The sequence below is a fragment of the Diabrotica undecimpunctata genome, chromosome 2 (genome assembly GCF_040954645.1).
Source record: "Diabrotica undecimpunctata isolate CICGRU chromosome 2, icDiaUnde3, whole genome shotgun sequence".
Taxonomy (NCBI): domain Eukaryota; kingdom Metazoa; phylum Arthropoda; class Insecta; order Coleoptera; family Chrysomelidae; genus Diabrotica; species Diabrotica undecimpunctata.
The window spans coordinates 74,510,484-74,538,296 of record NC_092804.1 but is presented as its reverse complement, the minus strand read 5'-3'; the positions used below and the strand labels follow the sequence as shown (position 1 = coordinate 74,538,296).

General features: G+C 33.1%; 2 protein-coding genes across 5 annotated transcripts in view; one reads left to right on the top strand and one right to left on the bottom strand.

Annotated features, from left to right (window-relative positions):
- The window catches only part of rut (adenylate cyclase rutabaga), a 933,824-nt gene that overhangs the window by 150,294 nt on the left and 755,717 nt on the right, over positions 1 to 27,813 (top strand). The gene's annotated exons all lie outside the window — the stretch shown is intronic.
- Positions 2,138 to 2,530, bottom strand: LOC140433720 (uncharacterized). The gene has a single exon (XM_072521698.1). The coding sequence runs from the start codon at positions 2,528 to 2,530 to the stop codon at positions 2,138 to 2,140; it is 393 nt and encodes a 130-aa protein (XP_072377799.1).

Genomic DNA, 27,813 nt, shown 5'->3' with positions numbered 1-27,813 from the left:
ACGTGGCATTTGAAAACTACCACATTTCTCTTCTTTAATAACTCTGTAAATCGTAGATTTTCCAACACCAAGTGTACTGCTAACTAACTCAACGGTCTCATCAACACTTTCACATAAACGTTTGTCTGTAAATGATTTAAAACAATTAAATATTAATGTTTTTTCATTAACTGTTAGAGGACCAATTTTTCGGCGTTTACACGGCACTTCCAAATTTTCCATAACACTAGTATACACAATAAACTGCACCTTGCAACTGAAGTACCTAGTTTTAGTGAACTGTTAAGAATTTTGAGTACGCCACTTGGACCTTCCTACAAAATGGAAAAACCCACTATCACATTTTCTGTGGAATAAGTTTAGAAGGTAATTATCTAGTCAATTACTGTCGTAGATTCCTGGAATTAAAGAATTAAATGTTTGATTGTTGAAACCCTTACTTCGTGGAATGCACTCATTTCAGATAAAAAAACGTTTTATTTTATCTAAAGAATTAAACTTTATTTTGCAAATAGGCAAAGAATTAAACTTAATTTTGCAAATAGATAAAATAAAACGTTTTATTTTATCTAAAGAATTAAACTTTATTTTGGAAATAGGTAGGTACTTATTAAACTTTTATTGGTTATATATAACCAATAAAATAAACATCTTACATTTCTTGCAAATTCATTAGTACCTGTTAACCTCCATCACTCCGACACTGGCAACCTTATTTAGGGATTAGTAAACCTCACAACTATTGTATTCTATTCTGCTCCAACCTTTATACCTGGTGGCCATACTCACTTTAAAATTGTTTTCCTATATACTTCTGTAAACTTGTTGACAAATATCTGTTTTTCATTGAGTCACCCGTATCAACAGTTTAGGGATTTGCATACATAATTTATTGTTTTATTACTCTCTCATACATAAAAATACACTATATTATATTATACTTTTTTTTTATATTATTATACTTTTATGTATATAGATATATATATATATATATATATATATATATATATATATATATATATATCCTCTAAAATAACAGCTAATCTGGTAGATGAAAAGGGGGTTGAAGTGTACTCTGATCAACAGTTCATTATATTTCGCCAATTTTCATTGGCATCATCAGATGAGAGCTACAATTTTTAAAATATGGTAAAATACAATTTAGTAGTTGTTTGTTATTTATATCTTACTTGATTGAGGTTAACGGCAGTCTGATTTTTTAATAACATCAAGTAAGGTTTGTGGATACAATGTCGGTTGCAGCTATATTCTACATGTAACATTTAGTTGTCTAATTTACTTTAACAATTAAAATATAAGTACGAGTACAAACACAATTCAAATTAAAAACAAAACAAACACAAAAACATTTAGTTGAGTGACTGTCATTAAGGTTAAGTACCAGAAATACCAAATATCGAATGTTATTGATTGACTTATGCCAGTAAATAATTAGTTCTATGTCCAGAGGTAACAAACAAATGTTGACAGAAGGAAGTAAAAATTCAAATACAATAGCATAATAATTGAAAATATTTGTCACAAACATACATTAGATCGAAATGACATCGCAAAGATTTAAGAAATTGTAAAGATATGGAATGAACAGTAGGTATTTCCAACATTTAATATAATTTAATTTGCTTGTCCTTGAAACAAGCTCGTTATGTTTATTTTTCACTATCTTCCAGTGAAATGGAAAAAGGAAAGGAAAAAAAAATTCAGTCATAATTTTCTAACCGTTTCTAACATTTTATATCGTCAGTCCATTGTGTTGGTGGATCACCTCTTCGGTAGACATCATCTATCAGTTTCCATTCCACTATCTGCTTTGTCCACCTATTATCTATCATTCGAGCCACGAGACCTTTATAGTTCCATTTTAGTGCTGATATTCTCTCTAGCATTAGCCACTCCTGATGTTCGTCGTAGCTGCTGGTTTGTGATCTTGTTTTTGTAGAAAAACTCTTAACATAGCACAGTCCATCTTCCTTTGAACCACACTTTGATCTTTTGCTGCTCTCTCTGCCACACTCTGATCTGCCCATCATGTTGGAAATCTTCCTCTTGGTCCTCGGCCTTCTATCTTTCCTTCTACTATGTTCTATCCAGGACACGCGTAGAATTCTTCTTAGACCTACATTTCGAAGGCTTTGATCTTACTCCTATCAATTTTTTTAAGAATCCATGTTTCAGCTGCGTATGTAGTAATGGGAAAAATAATGGCATTTTCCAAAATGAGCTTAGTATTCTTTGTTATTGTTCGGCCTTTCCATATTTTAATTAGTTTAGCAGTTGCAGTTCGGTCCATTGTTAGTCTACGCTTGATTTCTGAGGAGCAATCGCCAGTGTTGGTTATTACTGAGCCCAAGTATACAAATCTGTCTACCACTTCGAAATTCGCTACTTGGTGTATGTGCAGTAGATTATTATTTGCTCTGTCTACGGTCATTATTTTTGTTTTTCCGCTATTGATCAGAAGTCCGAATTCTTCGCTTATCCGGCTTAGCCGTTTGGTGATGGTAATCATTTCGACCTTGTTCGCTGCTAGTATAAGTATGTCATCTGCGTATCGCAGGTTACTGATTTTTCTGCCTCCTATAGTGATTCCTCCTTTTCACAATGCCTTTGACACAGTTGAGCTAAACAAAAAATTACAGGCGCTTAAAGAATGCAGACTAGATTATAGATTTACTAAATTATTATACAAAATATACCTGCAGGCAACAACCACTGTCAGAATACATACTAACAGTAATCGCATAAAAATGGAACGGGGGTTAGACAAGGAGACCCAATGTCACCTAAACTTTTTAATACGGTTCTAGAACATGCTTTTAAGAATTTGGATTGGATGACAAAGGGAATAAAAATAGATGGAGAATATCTAAACAACTTACGTTTCGCCGGTGATATACTTATAATAGCTGAAGATCTAGGTATGGCAAGAGAGATGGTACAGGAACTCGTTGTGGCTACAGAAAATGTAGGTTTAAATATAAATATCTCGAAAACAAAAATCATGACCAATTTGGTACCCAACCAGAACATCAGTATTGGTGTGAAAGAAATAGAACTCGTAGATAGATATAAATATGGGGACCTGGGATATGAAATTATGATTGGCAGGGATAACCAGACTCATGAACTGAAGAGAAGAATCGGCCTTGGGTGGGCAGCATTTGGAAAACTGGGAGAAACTTTTAAAAGTGAGCTGCCCACATGCCTAAGAGAAAGGTATTTGATCAGTGCGTCCTCCCAGTCTTGACGTACGGAGCAGAAACACTTACCTTAACAAAAGCAGCAGCTACCAAACTGAGAGTCACGCAGAGAAGAATGGAGCGGTCCATGTTAGGAATAACTCTGCGAGACAGAATAACCAACGAAGACATCAGGAGATGAACCGGAGTGACTGACATCATAGCCAGAATGACAGATGGGCGATGGACAAAGAGGTCATTGGAATGTAGGCCAAGGGAAGACGAGAGAAGCGTCGGTCGACCACCTACAAGATGGACTGACGATTTAAGAAGACTCAATAAAAACTGGATAAACATGAGGGGGATAAAGGTTGATTCGCATCACTCATCAGGACCATATGTTGCACATATCCAGTATTACATCTACGCCAATCTTGCCATGAAATTTAGATTCTCCGCTGTTATGCAATCGATACCTAGGGATTTTTTATTTCTTAGTTGGTTGAGAGCATGTTCTACTTTATTTACATAGCTTCTTCTAAAACAAATTTAAAAGTTCAAACATTGTTAAAACGGTATAACAACAATGATTTTGAGACTTTTTTGAGAATATATTTAAGACTCTTTAGATCCAGCTATCTAGGTGGTGCTATCTATTATTATGAAGCAAACTAAATTCCCAGTTAATAATACGATATTAACAGCACTTTATAATTGAACTTTTTTACTATTTTGAAAGAAAAACTTCAAAAAAATGAGCGAATAAATCAATCAATTTTATTTTTGTGAGAAAATGTACTAAAAAAAATCATATATTTTGTGTAGTTTTCCTGGTTTGACCGCGTTAAATAACTTAATTACTATAAACCGTTTTTAGAATGTTTTGCACATACTTTGAATTGGACTACATTTAAATTGCCTTATAACTGAGCTTATCTAAATTAGATTCAAAATAATCACAATTATCCGTACTAATAGACCAAAATATGTTACTTTAATCGAAATAGGGGATTGATATAGTTATCATTTAATACTTAAACAAGTTTTAGTTAATTCGTGATTAATGATATCTATTCTGTTATAAATTCTAAGCATCTATCGAAATAAATTGCGGTTATCTGTTTGCAATGCTTTAACATTAAAGCAGGTTATTTTTGTTAGAAATAATGGGCTAGATTTGAACGGGAAAATCCCAGCCATAAAATGACAAATCATGTATATTAGAACACACGTATAGATGCTGATGATTCTGATTACATGTTATCAGTAGATATACTGAAACGTAATTAGTACAGAGACTGGAAAACGAGATAGACTTTCGAAGAAAAAGATTTGTAATTTAGTAGGACAAAAACGGAGAATTGAGAACATTTATTTATAGTAAGCTACTACTATAAAAACGATGATAACATCAAAGACCAGCTATCATGTCTGAATATTGAGCAATTAAAAAGAAAGAAGAAAACTAGTGCATGTTGCATCAATAAATTATTCTACGGATGTATAAAAGAGTAAAACTAAAAATGAATAGTCTAATCAAAGTCACGCTCTAACTGCAATTGACGCAATATGATAAAAAATTAAAATTACTTCAAATGTAAAAATAAAAATAACAATAAAAGAATCGTTACAAGAATGATATTTCTTTGGTGAATTATTAAGGTTAGTTGTTGTTAAGGTGAATGTTGGCTATCTTGAATGTTTATAAATTTTGTTCAATATATTACACTAAAAACTGGGGTATTAAACCAAGGATCAGATTTAATGCCCGATATAACAAAATCAGAAATCAAAGAAGCCCTGAAGAAAATGAAAAAAATCGAACCCCGGGTGAAGATGGAATAGTATCAGAAGCACTAAAAATTGGAGGGGATGTATTACTTGAAAAAATTAAACAACTTTTTAATATCTGCCTTCACAGCGCCAATATTCCAACAGACTGGAACAACGCTACTATGATTCTATTACACAAAGCAGGAGACAAAGCAAATTTAGAGAATTACAGACCGATTAGCCTCCTCAGCCATATATATAAGTTGTTTACACGAATACTAGTTAAGAGAATGGAAAGAAAATTAGAGACTTATCAACCAAGGGAACAGGCAGGATTCCGAAAAAGTTACGGAACAAATGACCATCTAGAAAGTATAAAAACCGTAATAGAGAAAGCAGTGGAATACAATAAACCGCTAGTTCTAATATTTATCGATTTCCACAAAGCCTTTGACACAGTTGAGCTAAGCAAAATATTACAGGCGCTTAAAGAATGCAGGCTAGATTATAGATATACTAAATTATTTTACAAAATATACCTGCAGGCAACAACCACTGTCAGATTACATACTAACAGTAATCGCATAAAAATAGAACGGGGGGTTAGACAAGGAGACCCAATGTCACCTAAACTTTTTAATACGGTGCTAGAACATGCTTTTAAGAGTTTGGATTGGATGACAAAGGGAATAAAAATAGATGGAGAATATCTAAACAACTTACGTTTCGCCGATGATATACTTATAATAGCTGAAGATCTAGGTATGGCAAGAGAGATGGTACAGGAACTCGTTGTGGCTACAGAAAGTGTAGGTTTAAATATAAATATCTCGAAAACAAAAATCATGACCAATTTGGTACCCAACCAGAACATCAGTATTGGTGGGAAAGAAATAGAACTCGTAGATAGATATAAATACCTGGGACATGAAATTATGATTGGCAGGGATAACCAGACTCATGAACTGAAGAGAAGAATCGGCCTTGGGTGGGCAGCATTTGGAAAACTGAGAGAAACTTTTAAAAGTGAGCTGCCACATGCCTAAAGAGAAAGGTATTTGATCAGTGCGTCCTTCCAGTCTTGACGTACGGAGCAGAAACACTTACCTTAACAAAAGCAGCAGCTACCAAACTGAGAGTCACGCAGAGAAGAATGGAGCGGTCCATGTTAGGAATAACTCTGCGAGACAGAATAACCAACGAAGACATCAGGAGAAGAACCGGAGTGACTGACATCATCGAGAAGATAGCCAGACTAAAATGGAGATGGGCAGGACACATAGCCAGAATGACAGATGGGCGATGGACAAAGAGGCTATTGGAATGGAGGCCAAGGGAAGACAAGAGAAGCGTCGGTCGACCACCTACAAGATGGACTGACGATTTAAGAAGACTCAATAAAAACTGGATGAGAGCGGCGCAAGATAGACGGGGTTGGAAACATGAGGAAGAGGCCTATGTTCAGCAGTGGACTCTTGAGGCTGGATGATGATGTTCAATATATTAGAATATATGTTACTTAACTGTCCAGTGCCCGTTTTATAATAAAAACACTTTAAATTATGTCCTATACTTTCAAAGGAATTGATTTGATTATTGTTTTGAAGTGAGTACCTTAATTTTATGGAAAAGTCTTCTGGAAGTTAACTGCAACGCAGGAAAAGTAAAGAAAAACAATTTCTAACACAGATAATGATGAAAAACGCTTAGCATGTGTCAAAAAATACCGATCATGGACTGTTATGACTGAAAAAAGGTGATTTTCAGTGATGAATCACATTTATTTGTGCAGGGATATAAATCAAGTTTTGTTAGACGTACTGCAGGTGAATCTCTGCGAAGAGGTAATATCCAACAGACTGTAAAATACACTTCTTAAACAGATGTTTAGGGGTTTTTTTCGTAACAAACGGCATTGGAAGCTTAATTCATATTCAAGCCACGATGAGTTCTGCCAAATACGTTGAAATATTACACATGATTGTCCCATCATGGAAACATTTAACGGAACAATTCAACATGACTTAACTGCTTGTCATTATTCGAAATTGGTCAGACTGCTATGCGGGAAAATAAAGTAAAAGTGCTAGATTGGCCTGGTAATTTACCAGACCTAAATTCCATTGAGAAATTATGACATCTTCTCAAGAAACGTTCAGCTAAGTTGAATTGTACTGCAAAAGAAAAAATGATAACAAATGCTATAAATTTGTGGTTGCACAATGATGAAGTCTAACCTAGTGGGGTCAATGCCAAGATGTGTTGGAGAGATCATTTCTACTAACAGAGGTCATAATTCGTACTAATATATAGATTTTTCAGTTTACTTATGGTGTAATGATTAAAAGCTAAAGTTTTAGAAAAAAAAATTTTCTTTTTTTTCTTTTTTTGTCCCAATTAATTCAAACAGTATAGTATACTGTTTACCTATATTATAATTATCCAGATTTAGCCATCCGGCTCACACTCCCTCTAAGGGGAAAATTCACTCATCCCAGATACCTACGGTATCAAAAGGATTGAGCTCTGGTGGAACTCTTTCCATGTTATAGAGCTCTAGGTGACTTGGTATGTTGGAGTATCTACCAAAAATTTTCTTACACATCTGGACGTCGCGAGGAGTACAGCTTTCTGCATGGCTTTATAGTGATGTTCATTTAGACATAGCTCATGTTCTCTAGGAGGTTTTTGGGAATAACACCAGTAGTAGATAGAATAATAGGTACTGTCTGGGTAGTTGGGTATCGACACATCAATAGGTGTTGTTTGTCTAGTAAGTTTATTAACTAGTATGAGATCCGGTCTATTATGAGCCACTGGTTGGTCTGTAAGCACAGTGCGGTCCCAGTATAGCTTGTAATTGTCATTTTCAAGCATTATATCAGGGACGTATTGATAATAAGGAAGACGGTCGGTTTGGAGAAGTCCCAGTTTATCATCTAGTTCTTGGTGGATAATCTTTCCTACTGAGTCATGGCGTTCTTTATAATCAATACCGACAAATGCCTGGCAGCCACCGGTAAGATGTTGGATGGTTTGTTGGGCTTGGCATCCATATCGGCATTTGTCATTTTGCACTTGAGGATCTTTAACAATATATTTCAGGTAATTTTAGTTGGAATAACCTGATCCTGAATGACAAGTAGGAAACCTTCAGTCTCGGGAAACATCTTTCCTGATGTCAACCAATAGTTCGACGCTGTATTGTCGACATAGTCTTGGCTGATCTCATTGAGATGTCGCCCATGCCGAGGTTTACTCATCCAGGTGCGTATTTTTTCTTGCTGAGTCAGGTGGTATTTGCGCGTTTCTTGTTTCCTCAGTTTAAGTGGCGTTATATCATCTACTGCGCAAGTTGCTCGATGTAAAGTAGATGTCTCAGTCTGTACCTGAAAGTATGTTCTTAAATTAGCAATTTGTTTATCCAATTGCTCACATATATCCATAAGTCCTCTTCCCTCTTGATACCGCGGTAATGTTGTTCTCTCTACCGCACTGTGTGGATGATGTTTTTGCGCCTGTGAGAAGTGTTCTTACTTTCCGCTGAAGACCCTCTATAATGGCATAGACATTAGTCATTCAGCCAGTTGCAATAGATTCTCCAATCAGACAAATACACAACTCTATTCCTAATAGAAATCTAACGGATAATTAATAGAAGAATATGCGACAAGGAAACTTACAGGGTCACTTGCTTCTCGTCTAGGGGCCCATCAAGACATTCTTAGTAGACAAACAAAACTGTACCACGGATAAGGTGTTATAACATTTGACCACTTTATAATACCAAACGAGTAGCTCAGCGCGGAACAGGCGTACGTATTTAATTCCTTAAACAAATTTTTACTATTAAGATATGACCGATTTCGTTGTCTTACTCCTCGCACAAAGTCGGAAGTCCTTCCGAAGTTAGTTCAGTTTTCATTTGTTTATGGTTATAATATTATAGTTATATAATATTTATACTCGTATATTTACATATAATTATTATAGTTATTATTATTATTATATATTATATATATTATTATTATAATTATTTATACTTACTTATTATAGTTTTTTAGTTTATTTTGAGTTATGTTTTTTTCTAACAAAATTTCTTCTTACTAAACATCAATATGAGATAATGAACTAACATTTTTTTAAAAATAACTTTCCCAGTGTAATAAATAACTCCACGTATACTATTAGTGCTAGCTCGTTTTAGCCTTGCTGTTTATTTTTTTTAATTAATAGTAAGAGTGAATCGTTAGTCACTATAATGTTCATGAATTTGGAATTTATAACATGACACTGAAATATTTAAGTTTCTTTTGAGTTGATAAAATTTTGAGGGGTTAAAGAAGAATCTTTCTTGTATGTCGTATTTCGTGATATTAGACGAATTTATAAACATCTAAAACCAGTTGCCAGAAATTTCAATTTTTCCCACATTCCTATTAACCTTTGATTTTTCAATTACATAGATTTATACTATGTATTATAGTCGTTCCAACCATATTTTAAATAGCCCAGTCTGGTTATACAAAAATCATCGATTTCACGGCAAAATGTTTCGCAGATATTTGAAGCTTTTAAGACATAGGTGGGGGTTACTAGATGATGAATAGATAAAAAGATACTCCTATTTTTACCTTGCGTTTTTTTTAAACACTAATTTATGGTCAGAATTTGATTTTTTATCTATAAGTTTTTCCCTTATAATTTAAATAAACAATATTTATACCATTTTTTTATATCAAGAATATCTTTATTTTCCCGTTTTTTCAATTAAAATTGATAAATAATTTACGGAGATATTTGCAAAAAAGCAGTTTTTTTGCACTAATTTATAAATTTAATTAATTTTTTTATTAACAAAATAAAAGGTTATTAATACATTTCAACATTGAGGAATTACCGTCTTTTAAATTTGTGCGAAATTTCCCCCCGATTGGTCAAATAGTTTAAAAGTTATTCAATTTGTTTATCTCTGGGACTAATTATTTAAACCATTGAATTTGCCCTATGAATGATGCTAGACACATTTAACAAATTTCAAATTTCAATTCTTTAAGACTTATACTATCTCAGAAGTTAAATGAATATTGAGTTTTCATCGAAATTATTTACAAAATAAACGTTTGAAAAAGGGGTATGTTTTTTACTTATAAACAATTGTAATAACTTCTATATTTTTCAAGCTCCATACTTGTACGTACAACCATTAGATAGCTGGTAAAAAAACTCACATTTAACAAAAAAAAATAAACCTTCTATGAACAATAGGAACGAAGTTAGCGACAATTTTTTTGTTAATTATATCTCCATTGTTTATAAACATTAAGAAGTAAAATTTGCACAAATTTTGAATGAAAATCTAAACTTTATATTGAATTTTATAGCTATAAAATTCATCCAATTTTTCGAAACTTAAAACCTTTCGAAAGATCGACATAGGAAAGTGGAGGGGAAACTGTTTTAGCTCCTCGCTGCAAAATTTAATATTATGGTTACGGATTTCATTCAAAAGCTTCAACAGTTCTGTAGGAATTTGATCAGGTCCATTTGCTTTTCCATTTTTAGCGTTTCTTATTGCGTATTCTACTTCTTCTTTCAATATGTCTGGCCCAGTTGCATTGATTATCTGAGTTAAGTTGTTTCTATCGTCTTCAAATAATTCATTCAGGTATTCTGTCCATCTTTTATGTCCATTTTATTCTCTAGATCTACAATAAGATTTCCATCTTTGTCTTAAAGTTTACCTATTTGGCATTTCTTTATGCTTCCTGTTATCTCTTTTACTTGTTTGTGCATATTGAACGCATCGTACTTTTTCTCATAGGTTTCCATTTCTTCACATTGTTCTTTAATCCACTCCTCTTTGGCTTCTTTAATTCTCTTTTTAATGTGTTTATTTATTTCTTTGTATTTGTCTGGGTAATTTTTGATATTTCTTCTTTGTTCCATCAAGTCTAGTATATGTTGTGTCATCCACCCCTTATTCTTTGTTGTTGTTTTTGCAAGATGTTTCTTTCCTGCTGTGTGTGTAGCTGTATTTATGTACTTTAATTTTTGGTTAACGTTGTTTGTATCGTTAATTTGTTGCTGCACTGAACGGAGGTTTTCATTTATTTCTTCTCCTGTTTCTTGTCGTATATTTTTGTTTCTAAGTTTATTTAAATCTAGTGCCTTTCTGTGTGGTCTTCTAATCTTTTTTGGTCTCGCCTTTATCACAGTAACTACCGGGTTATGATCTGAGCCTATATCAGCTCCTGGGTACGTCTTAGTACATTTAACAGCATTATGATACCTCCTTGCTATCATAAGTAGTCTATTTGATTTCTCACTATTTTTTCTTTGGTATGTTGTGGAGATGTCCATGTATATAACCGTCGAGGAGGTAATTTGAAAAAGGTATTTGTTATTACGAAGTCTTCACTTTGGCAAAATTGAATTAATCGATCTCCTCTGTCATTTCTGTTTCCAAGCCCATATTTTCCTACTTGTTCTCCTACCTTACCTTGACCCACCTTGGCATTAAGATCGCCCATTAATATGTTAATTTATGGAAAGACTGACTTAATAAGTGAAGATAAACAACCTGCAACAAAAAGGTTCAGACCTGACAGTGAAGTCGAATAAATGAACCAAATTTTAACTTTTAAACCAATGTATGTAAAGAAAATAAAAAAAGTAAAGTTCAATAAACATTGCAAAATTTAATAAGGCAAGTGATGAAAAAATCGACTTATTTTATCAAAACAGTAAGGCAGATTAGATTAGTATTGTATATCATATTCGTAAGAAAAATAGAATAAAAATCAATATTGTTAATTATAAAATTACAAACAATTATAATTAATATAATAATATAATGTGTAAAAAATTACCTGAAATTTAATTTATAAAATATATAAGTATTATTACATCATTGATATAAAATGAAAAAACATATGCTGATTTTCCGGGATTTTCCGAGATTAATGGGGGGGGGGGGGTGAAAATTATGTCATCATTATTAATACTGCGACAGACAATTCGAGCAAATTTAAAAAAAAGTAAGTATTTAGCGTGAATTTCAAATAGACTCAATTTTTCCAAGTTTTCCCATATTTTCCGGCCAGTGAAAACTATGTAGTTATTCATATTTCGACGAGCTACCCCAGAATAAAAAAAAGAGGCTTGCAGCTGCAAAGGAAGCTGATATAATGTAAATTTTTCCTATGTGTTGCAATTTGAAGTTGCCGAAAAAAAACGGAGCTGAAACAGATATCCTCTCCACTTTCCTATGTCGATCTTTCGAAAGTACCGTCGTTTCGAAATATTAGATAAATTTTATAGCTATAAGTTTCAATATAAAGTTTAGATTTTCATTCAAAATTTGTGCAAATTTTACTTCTTAATGTTTATAAACAATGGAGATATGATTTTTTTAAAAATAGTCACTAACTTCGTTCCTATTGGTCATAGCAGGTTTTTTGTTTTTTAATGTGAGCTTTTTTACCAGCTATCCAATGGTTGTACGTACAAGTCTGTAGCTTGAAAAATATAGAAGTTATTACAATTGTTTATAAGTAAAAAACATACCCCTTTTTCAAACGTTTATTTTGTAAATAATTTCGATGAAAACTCAATATGCATTTAACTTCTGAGATAGTCTAAGTCTTAAAGAATCCTATGAAATTTGCTGAATGTGTCTAGCATCATGCATAGGGCAAGCTCAATAGTTTAAATAATTAGCCTCAGGGATAAACAAATTAAATAACTTATAAAATATTTGACTGATCGGGGGCAAATTTTGCATAAATCTAAAAGATGGTAATTCCTTGATGTTTAAATGTATTAATACCATTTTATTTTGTTAATAAAAAAATTAATAAAATTTATAAATTAGTGCAAAAAAACTGCTTTTTTGCAAATATCTCTGTAAATTATTTATCAATTTTAATTAAAAAAACGGGAAAATAAAGATATTCTTGACATAAAAAAATAAAAAAAATATTGTTTATTTAAAATATAAGGGAAAAAATTTATAGACAAAAATCAAATTGTGACCATAAATTATAAAAAAACGCAAGGTAAAACTAGGAGTATCTTTTCATGTATTCATCATCTAGTATCCCCCACCTATGTCTTAAAAGCTTCAGATATCTGCGAAACATTTTTCCTCCTTCCAAAAACTCCAGCGACAGATCTCAAATCATATTTCCACAGCAAAATAGTCAACATATGGAATAGCAGATGGTGTAAAAAACAGGCAAAATTACTTGTGATAAAACCAATATTTCAACCATGGTCTGATAGTTCCACCAATCGTTTTTCTCAGGTTATCATCACACGACTGCGGCTTGGTTATAGTCGCCTTACGCATGGACATCTGATGACAAGGGATCCACAACCGGAGTGTTATGCTTGCGAGACCCCGCTAAGAATAAAACACCTTCTAGTGGAGTGCCCGGTACACAGTGCGGAAAGGTGTAAATTCGGAATCCCGGAGAATTTGAGAGAACTATTCTTAAAGTGCGGTACCAAAGTGATTATCCAATATCTAAAAGCAATAAACTATTTATACAAAATTTAATTATTACACTGTTCAATTATTGTTATTACTTGATGGCTGATGCGAGTTTGTAAATAAAAAAAAAATAACCAGACTGGGCTAAAATTAAAAATGCCTTATTGTAGATTCATCACTCCAAATTCGAAATAATGATTTACAGGTGTGCAATTTTTTTTTGAAAAGCTGTTTTGATAATTTTAACTGATTTATATGCTTTGTGATGCGCTGACTCCAAAAATGAACCCCGTTTTGTTGTAGCTTGTCACGTTTTTCACAAATTGGGTATCTGTTGATCGCAATTGTATTAGTCGAAAAAGATATATGTTGCATGTTTAATATTTTAAAAATTTATTTTTAAATTTAAATAAATTTGTGAATTTAACTAAAATCATTTATTTACTGTGATACTCTTTTTACATTTTAGCTTATAAAAACAACCTGTGATTTCCTTCTGTATTATCTAGCAGTAGTCTGCTATCATTGTTTTGATTTATTTTCCTTGGCATCTTCTTTCCATCTCTTAGATGGAAACGTTCTCGCAGCCCGCAAGTTCTCTGGAAAATAGTCCAGGGGAGGAAGAAAATGTGCCCTTAGGCTCATGTGACAACCTTGCCTTGAAAAGACTTTTGCGTTCTTTTGACCATATTTTTGTAATATATTTGGGCAATAAAAGATCTTTATTTTTGTCTAAAAATTTCTCTATAATATTCTTAAATGCGAACCATCCTCCTCTATGGATATGGTTTATTTTAGGTAACTGGTAGTTATTAAGGAATAGTTTGTAGAATGGTTGTAAGATAATAACATACTATTTATAAAACCATTAAATAAATCAGTGTAAATAAATTAATCGTGAGTTTAATTTTCGTTACACTTGGTGTCCGGAAGTAGGATAAATTTTTTAAATAATTTATAAACTTACAAAGCCATTGGACTTTTAAGTGTATTTTAGGCTATAAAAACATTTGCGGACAATAATCAGAGTGCGTTTTATTCGTTTCGTATTCGACATTCGCGCATGTTCGGTCAACGATGCTGTTAAGTACCTTGCCGTAAAACAGGTGTGAGAACAATAAAAGGAACGAGATAAAAATTCCAGGTTCTAAAAGGTTCTTTAAGAACGATTGAAAGAAGTGTTCGTTACCAATGGAGGAAGATCTAGACCCATTAATAAAAATCGATGAAACTTCTAGTAAAATCGATAAAATTTCTAAATAAATCGACAAGAAATTCGAAAATATTTCCTGCAAAATCGACGAAACTTCTCAAATCATCAAAGAAGTTATTATAAAATTGAAAATGTACCCAGTGTACTCGAAGAAGTTTCTCGAACCTTCGATGAAGTGCAGAAAAATGTAGACATTCTAGACGAGAAAACCAAATAATTAGAAATTATGATAACTAATTGTGTGCCATCAACATACCAATCGACAAGTGAGCCAGAGAAAGATGCAGTAAATCCAATCGCGAAGGAAGAATGGATAAAACAAGAGTCGACATGAGATTCATATTGCTATCGTTATATTATGTAAAGTCTTCTTGATCTATCTATCTTAAACAATTTCAAACTACTGGACAAAAGAACAAAAGGCTGTTTCCTTGACTACGGCTTTACCTGGTGATGCTGCCGACATTTTACTGTCGATTCCCAAGTGGTAAGAAAAATGTTATTAGAGTTTATTGTTTCGATACAGGGCAGCGACAAGCCGCTTATACGTATTTCGACCTCTTTAGGTCTCTTCAGACCTCTTTCCCGTCCTAGACAATAGTTATGAATATAACTATATACGGACGTAACTACGCCATCTAGAAACAAAAAGAGAAATCAAACGATTTCTACCTGGCGAAACCGAATTCAAATTTTTACCACTGTGCCTTCTAAAACTTGCAAAGCAAACAGCTTGATAAATTACTCGGCAAGAGAATCTAAAAATTGCATTCCACATGCCGTTCATGATGGTCAAAATTCGTAGTGAATTCAGTAATAAAACATAATGACGGTATTAAATTTTTGTTTGGATACAGGGCAGCGACAAGCCGCTTATACGTATTTCGACCTCTTTAGCTCTCTTCATAGCGGTGTAGCTACTGCTCTGAATCCAAACAAAAATCTTTCCCGTCCTAGACAATAGTTATCTTCTTCTTCTTTATGTGCCGTCTTCTACCGAAAGTTGGCGACCATCAAACGATAGGTTTCTCTGTTTTGTGCCGCATGTATTATGTTCGCGGCTTCTGGTATTTGAAACCATTCTCTCAAATTTCTCAGCCAGGATTTCTTCTTTCTACCCAAACCTCTTCTACCTTCAATCTTGCCTTCCACGATAAGCTGTAGCAGACTGTACTTATCATTACGGAACACATGGCCCAGGTATGACTCTTTCCTCCTTTTAACAGTTGTTAACAATTCTATCTCTTTACCCATTCGTCTTAATACCTCTGTGTTGGTCACTCTGTCTGTCCAAGGTATTCTCAGTATGCGTCGATACAGCCACATTTCTAGAGCCGCTAACTTCTTTATAGTTGCTGCTGTTAACGTCCACCCTTCAACTCCGTAAAGCAGCGTAGAGAGTACGTAGCATTTCGTGGCGCGCCATCGGAGGTTAACGCTTAGGTGGCGGTTGCTTAAGAGCTTTCTCATTTTGATGAATTTGGATCTTGCTATTTCAATTCGGATCTTAATCTCTACATCTGGGCCCCACTTATCATTTACTGTATATCCCAGATATTTAAATCGGTGTACTCTTTCAATACGTTCGGCTTCAATATTCGGGTCGATATGTTGAATGTTCTTTTTACTGATCACCACAATAGTTATCAAAATAGCTATATACGGACGTAACTACGCCATCAAAAAACAAAAAGAGAAAGGTAGAAATCGTTTGATTCAGAAGCTTCTGATAATCTGTTAATGTAAATGTGACACCTTCGTCGCATTTGCAAGAAAGAAATACAACATTCGGAAAACTAGAGCCGGTCGCCATGGAAGGGCAATCCCTATAAAAACATACAGCTCCTGCAGGTACTGTTAACATGTCCTCTGGTGAAGTTAATAGCTTGTATATTGGTGGTCGAATCGATAATAAGGATAGTTATTTTTTAAATGATACGTGGTTGAATTCAGTCCTTGAATATTATTGTCCCCTCACTTTTGCTTCCACAAGAAAGTGACAAAAACGCTTTATTTTAAACTTCTATATAGCTCTACCTTTTAAGAACATGAATTTTTAAATTTTATTGATAGGAAAAATCAAAATGTAAAATCAAATTAGTATCTACTAAATCGTTAATTAGGCGCGGTTGGTTTCAACCATTCTAGATCAAAGTTCATGTTCCAGTTGAAACTAAGAGCTCGAGAATTTTAGGGATGGTATTGGCGATACGATAATGACGATAAATAAATATAAATTACAAAATATGCAAATAATTTTATTTAAATGAAATAAGAGATACCTACTCATTTTATGAAAATAATAACATGTCCTGATTACGCATAATTTTGTATATACCCTGTGTAAACTTCCACTACTCGCACTTTACCTTCTGTGTTTCCTAAATTTACACAAGAGGCATTAGGGATATCCGATGCTGCTTTGACCTCAACCATCCAGCCTTGATTAAAGGGACATAGTTGTTTAAAGATCCGGTATAATACAACACTAAGCTGAGCAATTCCGACCCACATCAAAACGTGTGTACCTCATTTGCTTAGACAGGAGTTGATAAATAAGGAGTCCAATCGCAAATAGACAGCAATACGGAGAATTAGTTTACATATTCCCCTTGATTAATTTAATCAATTGTACCGATAATAAATATGTTGAGAGATAAAAATATGAAAATTCGAGAAAAAGTGCTTAAAAATTAATAAAAACTTGTAAATATGATTATTATTATGTATAAATTGGAAATTTACTAAAACGGACATTTTTATGCAAACTGACAGACACAAAAATTTAAAAATTTCATATGTGGATTCATATTATTTGGGAACTGGTTTATTTGTTTTTCGGTACTATGATATATTTGATACTTGGAATCAATATATTTATAGAGAATGGTTGGTTTAAGAGCTAAGGAGGGTGTGAAAGACAAAAACCGACAATTGTTATTAATGATCGTTTTCTTGTACTTAATTATTTAGAGTATTCAGGGACGCAATCTCATAATTATATCATTATGCCCTAATTGCTAAAGGAGTTAAAATAGGTGAGAGGTAGGAAGAGACTTGGAAAAGTGATTAATGTCGAGAAGGTCCAAACTATCAAAATTACTTCTTAGGTATTGTGTATTTCGTGTGAAGTTTAACAGTTACTTGCAAATTGGATTGCTCCGGTTCGTTCCGTTGTGGGAGCGCTCGCTCACTAAGTCAACGTTTAGCAACGCACTACACTAACAGCAAAAATATTTAATTTTGAGTTTTCGGCGCGGTTCGCCGTGAGGCCGATGTACAAAGACATTAAATTGTTGATCGTCGTGGTGCGTTCCATTGCCAGCCGGTTCGGTCAAGTGCGCGCGTACCTTTGTGTGCGAGATATTCTTTAAGATTGGTAGGCCAGCACTGGTACAATTGTATTTTTTTTTTTGAACTTTGATCAGATAAAAGGCATATATCGAGCACAGTTTAATTAAATCTTGCCCAAGTACTTTCGATCCCTAGATCATCTTCAGGGGCATCTGAAATAAGCCAAAAAAACGTTTTTTTATAACCAAAGAAATTGATTAACTTCGATAAAAACTCGAAGTTTTATGGTTGAAAAAAGGTTTTTTATATGATTAACGTTTATAGACTTACTTCGTCAATTGTGGCCTATCCGGCAAGAACAAGATGTCATAAACATATAATTGTACATTACACTACACTACAAATGGACAAACAAACACTTTAAAATAATTTAAGGAAGGCTACATTACTTGAAGAGGCCGGAGACAGAATGGCTCCTGATCTAACGGAAATGTTGGGGTGACATGTGACAAATGACAACTTGGATGAGCAGTCACAATCATAGATATGTGATCTGCACCTTTTACAATTCTATGAAACTAAGTATTGACCAAAAGTCCAACTGACACTACTATAGGAGGTCACTGATGAAATATAAAATTATATAGAATATTTTTAAGTAGATTGAATAATCCAGATCTCACACTCAAACATGTCTGTAATAATTAAGGTGTTAGTTTGAGAGCAACTGAAATAGACGAAAAGTAAGAATGCAAGAAGCGGACTAAACAATATGTTAAACAGTGGGTGGTTGACTACAATAAAATGGTCTACCAAGCACTATCTGTAATATAGAAAGGAAGAGATCTGACTATGTAATTAAAATACTAATAATTGAAAATCAAAATGGAAAGCAAATATATAAATGGGGTGTAATCCAAGTAGTTCAGTTGAACCCACAGTCAATGTTATAACTATAAAATTACTATGGATGTGCTCAGTGCAGGAAGTCTAAACAGTCGAGCTGGGTCCCCCACGAGGTGAAGCTGTAATAAAGTTTTTAAAAATAGGTTTAAATTTAGTACAATTTAAATTAATTTGAGTATTAAGACAGTGAGAGTTTTCATTTGTTTCCCTTGTAATTTCCAAATCTTCCAATAAATCCAACTCCATATAGTTTTTCTTTCTACTAATGTCATGTAAGATAGATGAACCAGTGTTGATGTTAAAATTGTGTTTACTGGATAATAAGTGTTGACCAAAACTTGAAGAGTTTGGTCTTTTCAAATGTTCTGAAACTCTAGTGGATAACTTTCTAATGGTTCTACCTACATAAGAGGCATCACAATCATCACATTTTAATTTGTAAATACCACTTTTGTCAAGTGTGTTCATCCTATCTTTGGTGTTGATTAAGAAGGAACCTAAGGTGTTGTGTGACTTGAAGGAAATTTTGATGTTATCGATTGTAGAAGTAAAAAGTTTAGATATTTTATTGGAAATGCTGCTAATGTAGGTGAAGGAGAAATATCTGGTGTTATTTGAAGAAGTAGGTTGAAGAAAACATTGTGATGAATATGCAAGCTTTTCTGCAATTTTTAGTTTAGCTCTATTTAGAAGCTTATAGATAATGTTAGGATCATAACCATTATTGAAAGCAATTTGTTTAAGAGTGTTAAGTTCTGAATTAAAATTATCATTAGAAAGTGGAAATTTGAGTAACCTATGAATGTAACTGTTGAAAGCAGCCATTTTATGTTGGGTTGGATGATTAGATGTATCATGTATCATGTTATGTACCAAACAGATCATGTTATACATGATACATCTAATCATCCAACCCAACATAAAATGGCTGCTTTCAACAGTTACATTCATAGGTTACTCAAATTTCCACTTTCTAATGATAATTTTAATTCAGAACTTAACACTCTTAAACAAATTGCTTTCAATAATGGTTATGATCCTAACATTATCTATAAGCTTCTAAATAGAGCTAAACTAAAAATTGCAGAAAAGCTTGCATATTCATCACAATGTTTTCTTCAACCTACTTCTTCAAATAACACCAGATATTTCTCCTTCACCTACATTAGCAGCATTTCCAATAAAATATCTAAACTTTTTACTTCTACAATCGATAACATCAAAATTTCCTTCAAGTCACACAACACCTTAGGTTCCTTCTTAATCAACACCAAAGATAGGATGAACACACTTGACAAAAGTGGTATTTACAAATTAAAATGTGATGATTGTGATGCCTCTTATGTAGGTAGAACCATTAGAAAGTTATCCACTAGAGTTTCAGAACATTTGAAAAGACCAAACTCTTCAAGTTTTGGTCAACACTTATTATCCAGTAAACACAATTTTAACATCAACACTGGTTCATCTATCTTACATGACATTAGTAGAAAGAAAAACTATATGGAGTTGGATTTATTGGAAGATTTGGAAATTACAAGGGAAACAAATGAAAACTCTCACTGTCTTAATACTCAAATTAATTTAAATTGTACTAAATTTAAACCTATTTTTAAAAACTTTATTACAGCTTCACCTCGTGGGGGACCCAGCTCGACTGTTTAGACTTCCTGCACTGAGCACATCCATAGTAATTTTATAGTTATAACATTGACTGTGGGTTCAACTGAACTACTTGGATTACACCCCATTTATATATTTGCTTTCCATTTTGATTTTCAATTATTAGTATTTTAATTACATAGTCAGATCTCTTCCTTTCTATATTACAGATAGTGCTTGGTAGACCATTTTATTGTAGTCAACCACCCACTGTTTAACATATTGTTTAGTCCGCTTCTTGCATTCTTACTTTTCGTCTATTTCAGTTGCTCTCAAACTAACACCTTAATTATTACAGACATGTTTGAGTGTGAGATCTGGATTATTCAATCTACTTAAAAATATTCTATATAATTTTATATTTCATCAGTGACCTCCTATAGTAGTGTCAGTTGGACTTTTGGTCAATACTTAGTTTCATAGAATTGTAAAAGGTGCAGATCACATATCTATGATTGTGACTGCTCATCCAAGTTGTCATTTGTCACATGTCACCCCAACATTTCCGTTAGATCAGGAGCCATTCTGTCTCCGGCCTCTTCAAGTAATGTAGCCTTCCTTAAATTATTTTAAAGTGTTTGTTTGTCCATTTGTAGTGTAGTGTAATGTACAATTATATGTTTATGACATCTTGTTCTTGCCGGATAGGCCACAATTGACGAAGTAAGTCTATAAACGTTAATCATATAAAAAACCTTTTTTCAACCATAAAACTTCGAGTTTTTATCGAAGTTAATCAATTTCTTTGGTTATAAAAAAACGTTTTTTGGCTTATTTCAGATGCCCCTGAAGATGATCTAGGGATCGAAAGTACTTGGGCAAGATTTAATTAAACTGTGCTCGATATATGCCTTTTATCTGATCAAAGTTCATTTATTCGAGCATTCAACCTTATATTTATTAATTGTATTTTTGTACTTTTTAGTTGAATTTTTATTCTCTTTAGCTTGTTATTCACAAGATATACAGACAGGAAACTTTACAACATATCTAAACTTGCCTATATTATATTGTGTGCCAAATTTAAAAAAGAAACCTGAACCCGTTTTCATCAAAGAGTTTGAAATTGTTTTTGCCCCCATATATGGAAACAAAAACATTTCAATAAATATTAATATGGATTGTATACGTAAGATGCACTACAAGCCTCATATTTAACTGTCTTTAAAAGCATATTGCATAAATTTTGTATGGGCCCTACTTATTTAGTGCCGATCTGAGATTGTGAGTCTGACTTCACAGCAATTCAACGCAGGACAACTAGGTGTCATTCCCGACACTGCATGACCAAATGTCTAATAGGAAACATCTTAAGGGTATATAGGCACATAGGGTAGGTCTGAATAATTTAGAACCAAATAGTAACATACGTGGATGAACTCAGAACACACGTAAATAAATGCGCGCACACACACCCACACACATCTACATCATGCTCAGTCAGCAAATCACCTGATCGCGTCATTACAACTGAGTCGTTTGTTTATTCTGAGGCTACTGCACTCCCCAATCCCGAGGTGTGAAACCAGCTTGCTCAATGGGTGCAAGACTGTGGTAGAAAAGTGTTGTGTAAGCGATATTCCAGAGATTTGGCGAACTTTAAGTAATTACAACCTTGGCACGGTATGGCGCACTCTCTTGCCTTATACCATTTTATCATAGCCGTGGTAACAAATTGAACACGAGACAAAAAGGGATGTCCCAATTTGTTAGAAATTACTGGCTTTTCTTAATCCGTAAGTAAAAATGTAGTAGTAACGAACAGTACCAATTAACTTGAACAGGTTTTACCTTCAGCACAGTAGGTCAGCTTCTGTAGAAATTACCGTTGCTATGGGAGAGTTTCATGCCGCCTTGATGCAAGAGCCCTGGGTACAATACCAGTGTGAAATAAAAGGTCCATCGAACGTTGGCGGAGGGCTTAAATATAGCAGGGTCCCTAGACTGAGGGCTTCCAGGAAAAACAAAATCTTCTTGTGTCCCTCCTATTGGAAGTAGGAAACCAATCAAGCTTTCTTCCTTTTATTTTCCTTTTTTTTTTAATCCAGTTCCAATTCTGTATTCGTATCCCTATCCATTTCACCGTCAGTTTTCTTTCCCTATCCATATCCTATGACTTTCATATTTATCACTATATCGTCCTTCTTCTTCTTCTTCTTCTTCTTCTTTTTATATAGACATGACTCTGTCTGTTTTTCAGACTTCCTACTCATCGTCTTCCTATTGGAGAACACTCTCTTGCCGTCTTTACTACTCTATTTCTTGTCATTTGGTTTATATGATTGTTCCATTTTACTCTTTTATTTCTTACCCAGTTCTTGATGTTCTCCGTTTTTCATCTACGTCGTATATATGTACTTCTAGCTCTGTCCCATAGTGTCTTACCATCAATTTTCCAAAGTGTTTTCATCTCTGTTGTTTCTAACATCCTTTTTGTCCTCTCTGTGTCAGGTCTTGTTTCTGCCGCGTATGTCATTATTTTTCTGATGACTGTTTTGTATATTCTGCTTTTCGTTTCTTTCCCGATATTTTTATTTCTCCATATTGTTTCATTCAGGCAGCCTGCGGCTCTGTTTGCTCTGTTCACTTGATCTTCTACTTCAGTTTCGATCTTTCCGTAGCTAGATAATGTGATTGATAACGTAGATATTTAAACATCATCATTTGTTCTATTATCTGAGCATCCAGCTCCAATTTACATCTTAGTAAATTTGCTGTTGTAACCATGAATTTTGTCTTTGTTGGGGAAATTAACGTGTTAAATTTTCTTGCGGTTATATTAAATTGGTGCAGCATACGTTGTAAATCATCTTCACTTTGAGTGAGTATTATGCATAGTAGATTATTTGCGTCGTCTGCATAGTAGATTATTTTAAGTTGTTTTTCTTCCATTTGGTATCCTTTTTTAATTCTTACTTTTTTTATTATTTCATCCACAATCAGGTTGAACAATAGAGGACTCAGGGAATCTCCCTATCTTATCCCATTGCCTGCTTCAATATAATTGGTTAGTTCTTCTTCTACTTTTTCTTTTATTGTGTTGTTTTGGTAGATATTTTCGATCGTTTTGATTATGTAGAGTAAGTGGATAACGTCTTTTAATTTGACCCGGTCAAATGCCTTCTTAAGGTCCACGAAACATAGATATGCCGGTTTTTTATATTCTAATGATTTTTCTTGCACTTGCCTCATTATAAACATAGCGTCGGTGCATGATCTTCCCGACTTAAAACCTTGTTGTTCTTCTGCTAGTGTTATAATTTCATTCAGTTTATTTGTTATCACTTTGGTTGTTAATTTTAATGTTGTGTTTAATAAATGAATTCCTCTGTAATTTACCGGGTCCGATTTGTCTCTCTTTCTGAAGAGAGGTATTAGGATGATTAATCTCCATTCTTGAGGAATTCTGTTTTGTTCTAATATTTTTTGGATTAGTTTTAATAGTTGTTTGATCAGATCTGGTCCTCCGTACTTTAGGAGTTCGTTCGGTATTCTGTCCTCTCCTGGTGATTTTCTATTTTTTAATTTCCTTAACGCTTCCTTTACCTCTTCCTTCTCAATATTTATTTCTTCGTTTGTCGTCACCTCTAGTGTTGGTGGTTCATTATCGTCAAATTTAACAAATTGGGATCGAAAGTAGTCTGCCCATGTTTCCTTCTGAATGTGTTTCGTTTTTATTAGCTCGTTCATCTCTTTTCTTTGTCCTCTGATCATTCTCCATATTTCTTTTTGTGTTACGTATAAGTCGTGTTCTATCTCTTTTGAGAAGATCTGCCAGTGTTCCCTTTTTATTTGTCTAACTAAAGTATTCGTTTCATTTCTGATTCGTTTATAGTGGTTGTATGCATGTTGTGTTTGTTGTGTTCTGTATTGTAAAAAGTCTTTCTTTTTTTCTTCACATTTTGTCTTTACTTCCTCTTTAAACCATAGTGTTTTCTTTTTTGATATTTTCGGTGTTTTCCTCTCTCCAAGTGATTCTGTTGCTGCGTTAATTATGTTATTTTTGAGTTTTTTCAAGCTTTCCTCGGTGTTATCGTTTTCCAATATTTGATTCCCAGCGATCTTCTCTGATATTTTTTTCCTGCATAAGTTTTCCGTGGATTCCGTATTAAGTCCTTCGACTTTGATTTTTGTTAGTGTTGTAATAAGTATATCACTATATCCATAAATTTTCTTTTATATAACTGACAATAGCACATTTCAAAACTTTTCAATATTTTTTTATGTTGTCGTTGAGGTTCTGGCATCTAATTTGCATAATAGGGTGCCAAATGCATAACATTTTAACATTCTTAATCTTATGGAATGTGTATATTGCGGTTGCAGAACGTTTTTGTTTCAGTTTCATAAAAGTGGCCCTGGAAGTTTCGATACCTCTTTTTATTTCATTGTTTTTGTTCCCTGTCTCGCTTTTTGCAGTTTCGAAATACCCGTAGTTTGATACTTTTTGCGATTAAATGTATGTGAAATTTAAACTTATCCATTATCTCCATTATTGAAGCTTTTCTTAAGGGCATATTCATTTTTTTCGAATACTGAGAAAACTAATAAGTATTTTTGAAAAATTTAAACGCAGAATGAAAGATTGCATTATTACCGAGGACCGAAAGTCCCTTAGAATAATCAAAAAGTTCTTTTTGAATGAAATTAAAAGTCACACTAAATTTTCTCTTTTCTATTCAACACTGTAACTTATTAAAATAAACATAGAAGTTTTAATACATTACAGAGGAACTTTCGGCCCTCGGTAATAACGTAATCTTTCATTCTGCGTTTAAATTTTTCAAATATATCTATTAGTTTTCTCAGGATTCGACAAAAATGATTACATTTAAAACACATTGAACATTTTGACAAGCGACATTTTGCGCCTATGCCGTCAAGATTTTTTTTTATTTTTAATCTAAATTTACATACAATCTAGTTTTACATGGTTTTTAAAAATGTATTAGATTAGTTAATTATAATATAATATATTAGCGTGGTTTAATTAACAAAACAAAACCACCGCATTTATATCTGATATTTAAATTTAAAGCTACTTGACAGATTTGTTTGGTTTATGGTATTTAATAGCCAAAAAACTAATTTATTATGTCAGGGATGCATTATTCCGATTAAATTTAATTCGAATATTTGCTCTTTCCAGACGCTTTTGATGTTACACCTTGTAATAACATTTACCTTGTCCGCCCACTTTATGCAAAATAGTTGTCAGCTACATACAACTAGATTATTATGTATAAAATATTTGCGTAATTTTTGTACAAAAATTAAACAAGTTTTCGTTTTTGACACATTTAATTTAGAACTTTCAAGAACTCTCGAAACAAAAATACACGTTACACATACATTCATGAATGAAAACGTAGATTAACTTATGGTATGTATGAAATACTAGGAAAATTAAAAGATAACGATTCTGAAAAACAGTGGAGAGACATAAAGAGATTACTTCCGGTAAAGTTAATGTTTAAATTCTTTCTATCATGATATTTAGTTAGTTTAATTTGGCTAGTTACACTTTATTACGTTTTACTATACTCTGAAGTTCTAATGATAGACTGGAATACATACATTTGAAATTTTAAAAATAGAAAAGTTGATTGCTTTACAGAAATAGACCAAGTTATACTAAATTAAAATGGGACGCTAATGTTTAGGAATTATGTGTTAATAGGACATTTATTCAGGTACAAAAAACTACGAATGATTTTAATGATACATATTTGGTTTTTTGAATTCATCTCTGTCCCGAATAGCAGAATAACCAGAAAAGTTTACAAATAATTTTAATCTTAGGGGTATTTTTTTAAGATTGGGTAACACTACAACAATTGTAAAGTCAGACAATTGCATTAACTAAATGATTTGTTTTGTTTTTATCAATTTAATGACTGAGCTTAGTAACATTATTAAAAACATTTTAATAACAACTCGACTAAATTCCCGCTAAGGCCAGTTCGCGTTCACTCGCACTACAAACTCTTTTTTTCATGTTGTCACCGCAGTAATTCTTCCAGTTCGCTGTATCTGTGTCGCTGGTTCTGCAGGTAGATATTATAATATTCACAACTGAAAAAATCTGAATATGTTGTGGTAAGCGTATGTTTACTGTAATTTAAGTGATTTGGTTAAAGTTTTTTAAGTAATTGCAGGAAGTTCTCCTATTTAAGATTACTATTCCGTCGTCACACATTCCCTGCATGCAGGCGAGGTATGGCAAACTCAATACTGTTGTCAATACCCTCGTTTCTCTAAATTACTTTTCTCCATGTCACAATAGGTGCACAAACAATCTAAATCGAACAGTAATAACTCTTAAGAGAAATAAACTTTTTCTCAAAGCTCTGACCCGGCATCTTTTGACAAGTTTTTAAAATAATATGGGCCTCTGCGGTAAAAATATTTACTTTCATGTATTGAATTCAGTGGTAGATTTGAGTTAAAGACTAAGAGGTCGAATAATGCGCACGTTTGATATGATTGCGTAGCAGTAAAAAGTTTTATGCATTTAAAACAAAACTCAAAGTAACTAACCAACAAAGTAAGTAACTTTAAAATAACCTGGGAAATAGAGTTGCTTAGAAAACTGTAAAACATGTGTTACGATAAATAATGACTCATCTAAACTGTAAGTATTTTTTAGCAGGTAATACCCAAACGGGTTCCCTCTTATATCTGCGATTGGAACTCTCCAGAAAAGGGTCGAATAAATTCGTTGGCGACCGAAGATCAAAGAAGCTTCGAGATAAACAAAATGAGATATAAGACCGGTCATCTTCCATGGTGTTCGAGACAATTCAAGGGTCAACACAGGTCAACATCCGTGGGCTTCGAAGGGATTCCCGAACAACGGCTGTTTGATATAATAAGCGGAACTTTCATTGTGTTAGGCAGTTTGAAAATATAATCGAGTCGAGTTTTGAAATGTTACGCGCGTATTGTCGGGATAAATAAATTATAATAAATGTTGTAAATAAATTATATTGTGAAATAAATTAGTATAATATTGTATAAATAAAGACTAAGTGTTAGAATAGTATTATAATATTATAATATTAGAATAAACTAAGTGTTAGAATATTTTATAATAAATAAAGTTAATAAATTAGACTAATAAACTCAGTTCACATGTCAGAATTCTTAATTTTTAATAAATTTTAAAAATTTAATGTAAAATCAACTTTTAACGTGAAAAGATAAGTGGTCTAAGATGGTAACAATTTTAGAACGATTCATCTCTTTCTCTCTCTCTCTCTATCTAT

Excerpts from the sequence above, each read along its gene's own strand:
- LOC140433720 (XM_072521698.1), bottom strand. The coding sequence starts at position 2,530 with ATGATTACCATCACCAAACGGCTAAGCCGGATAAGCGAAGAATTCGGA.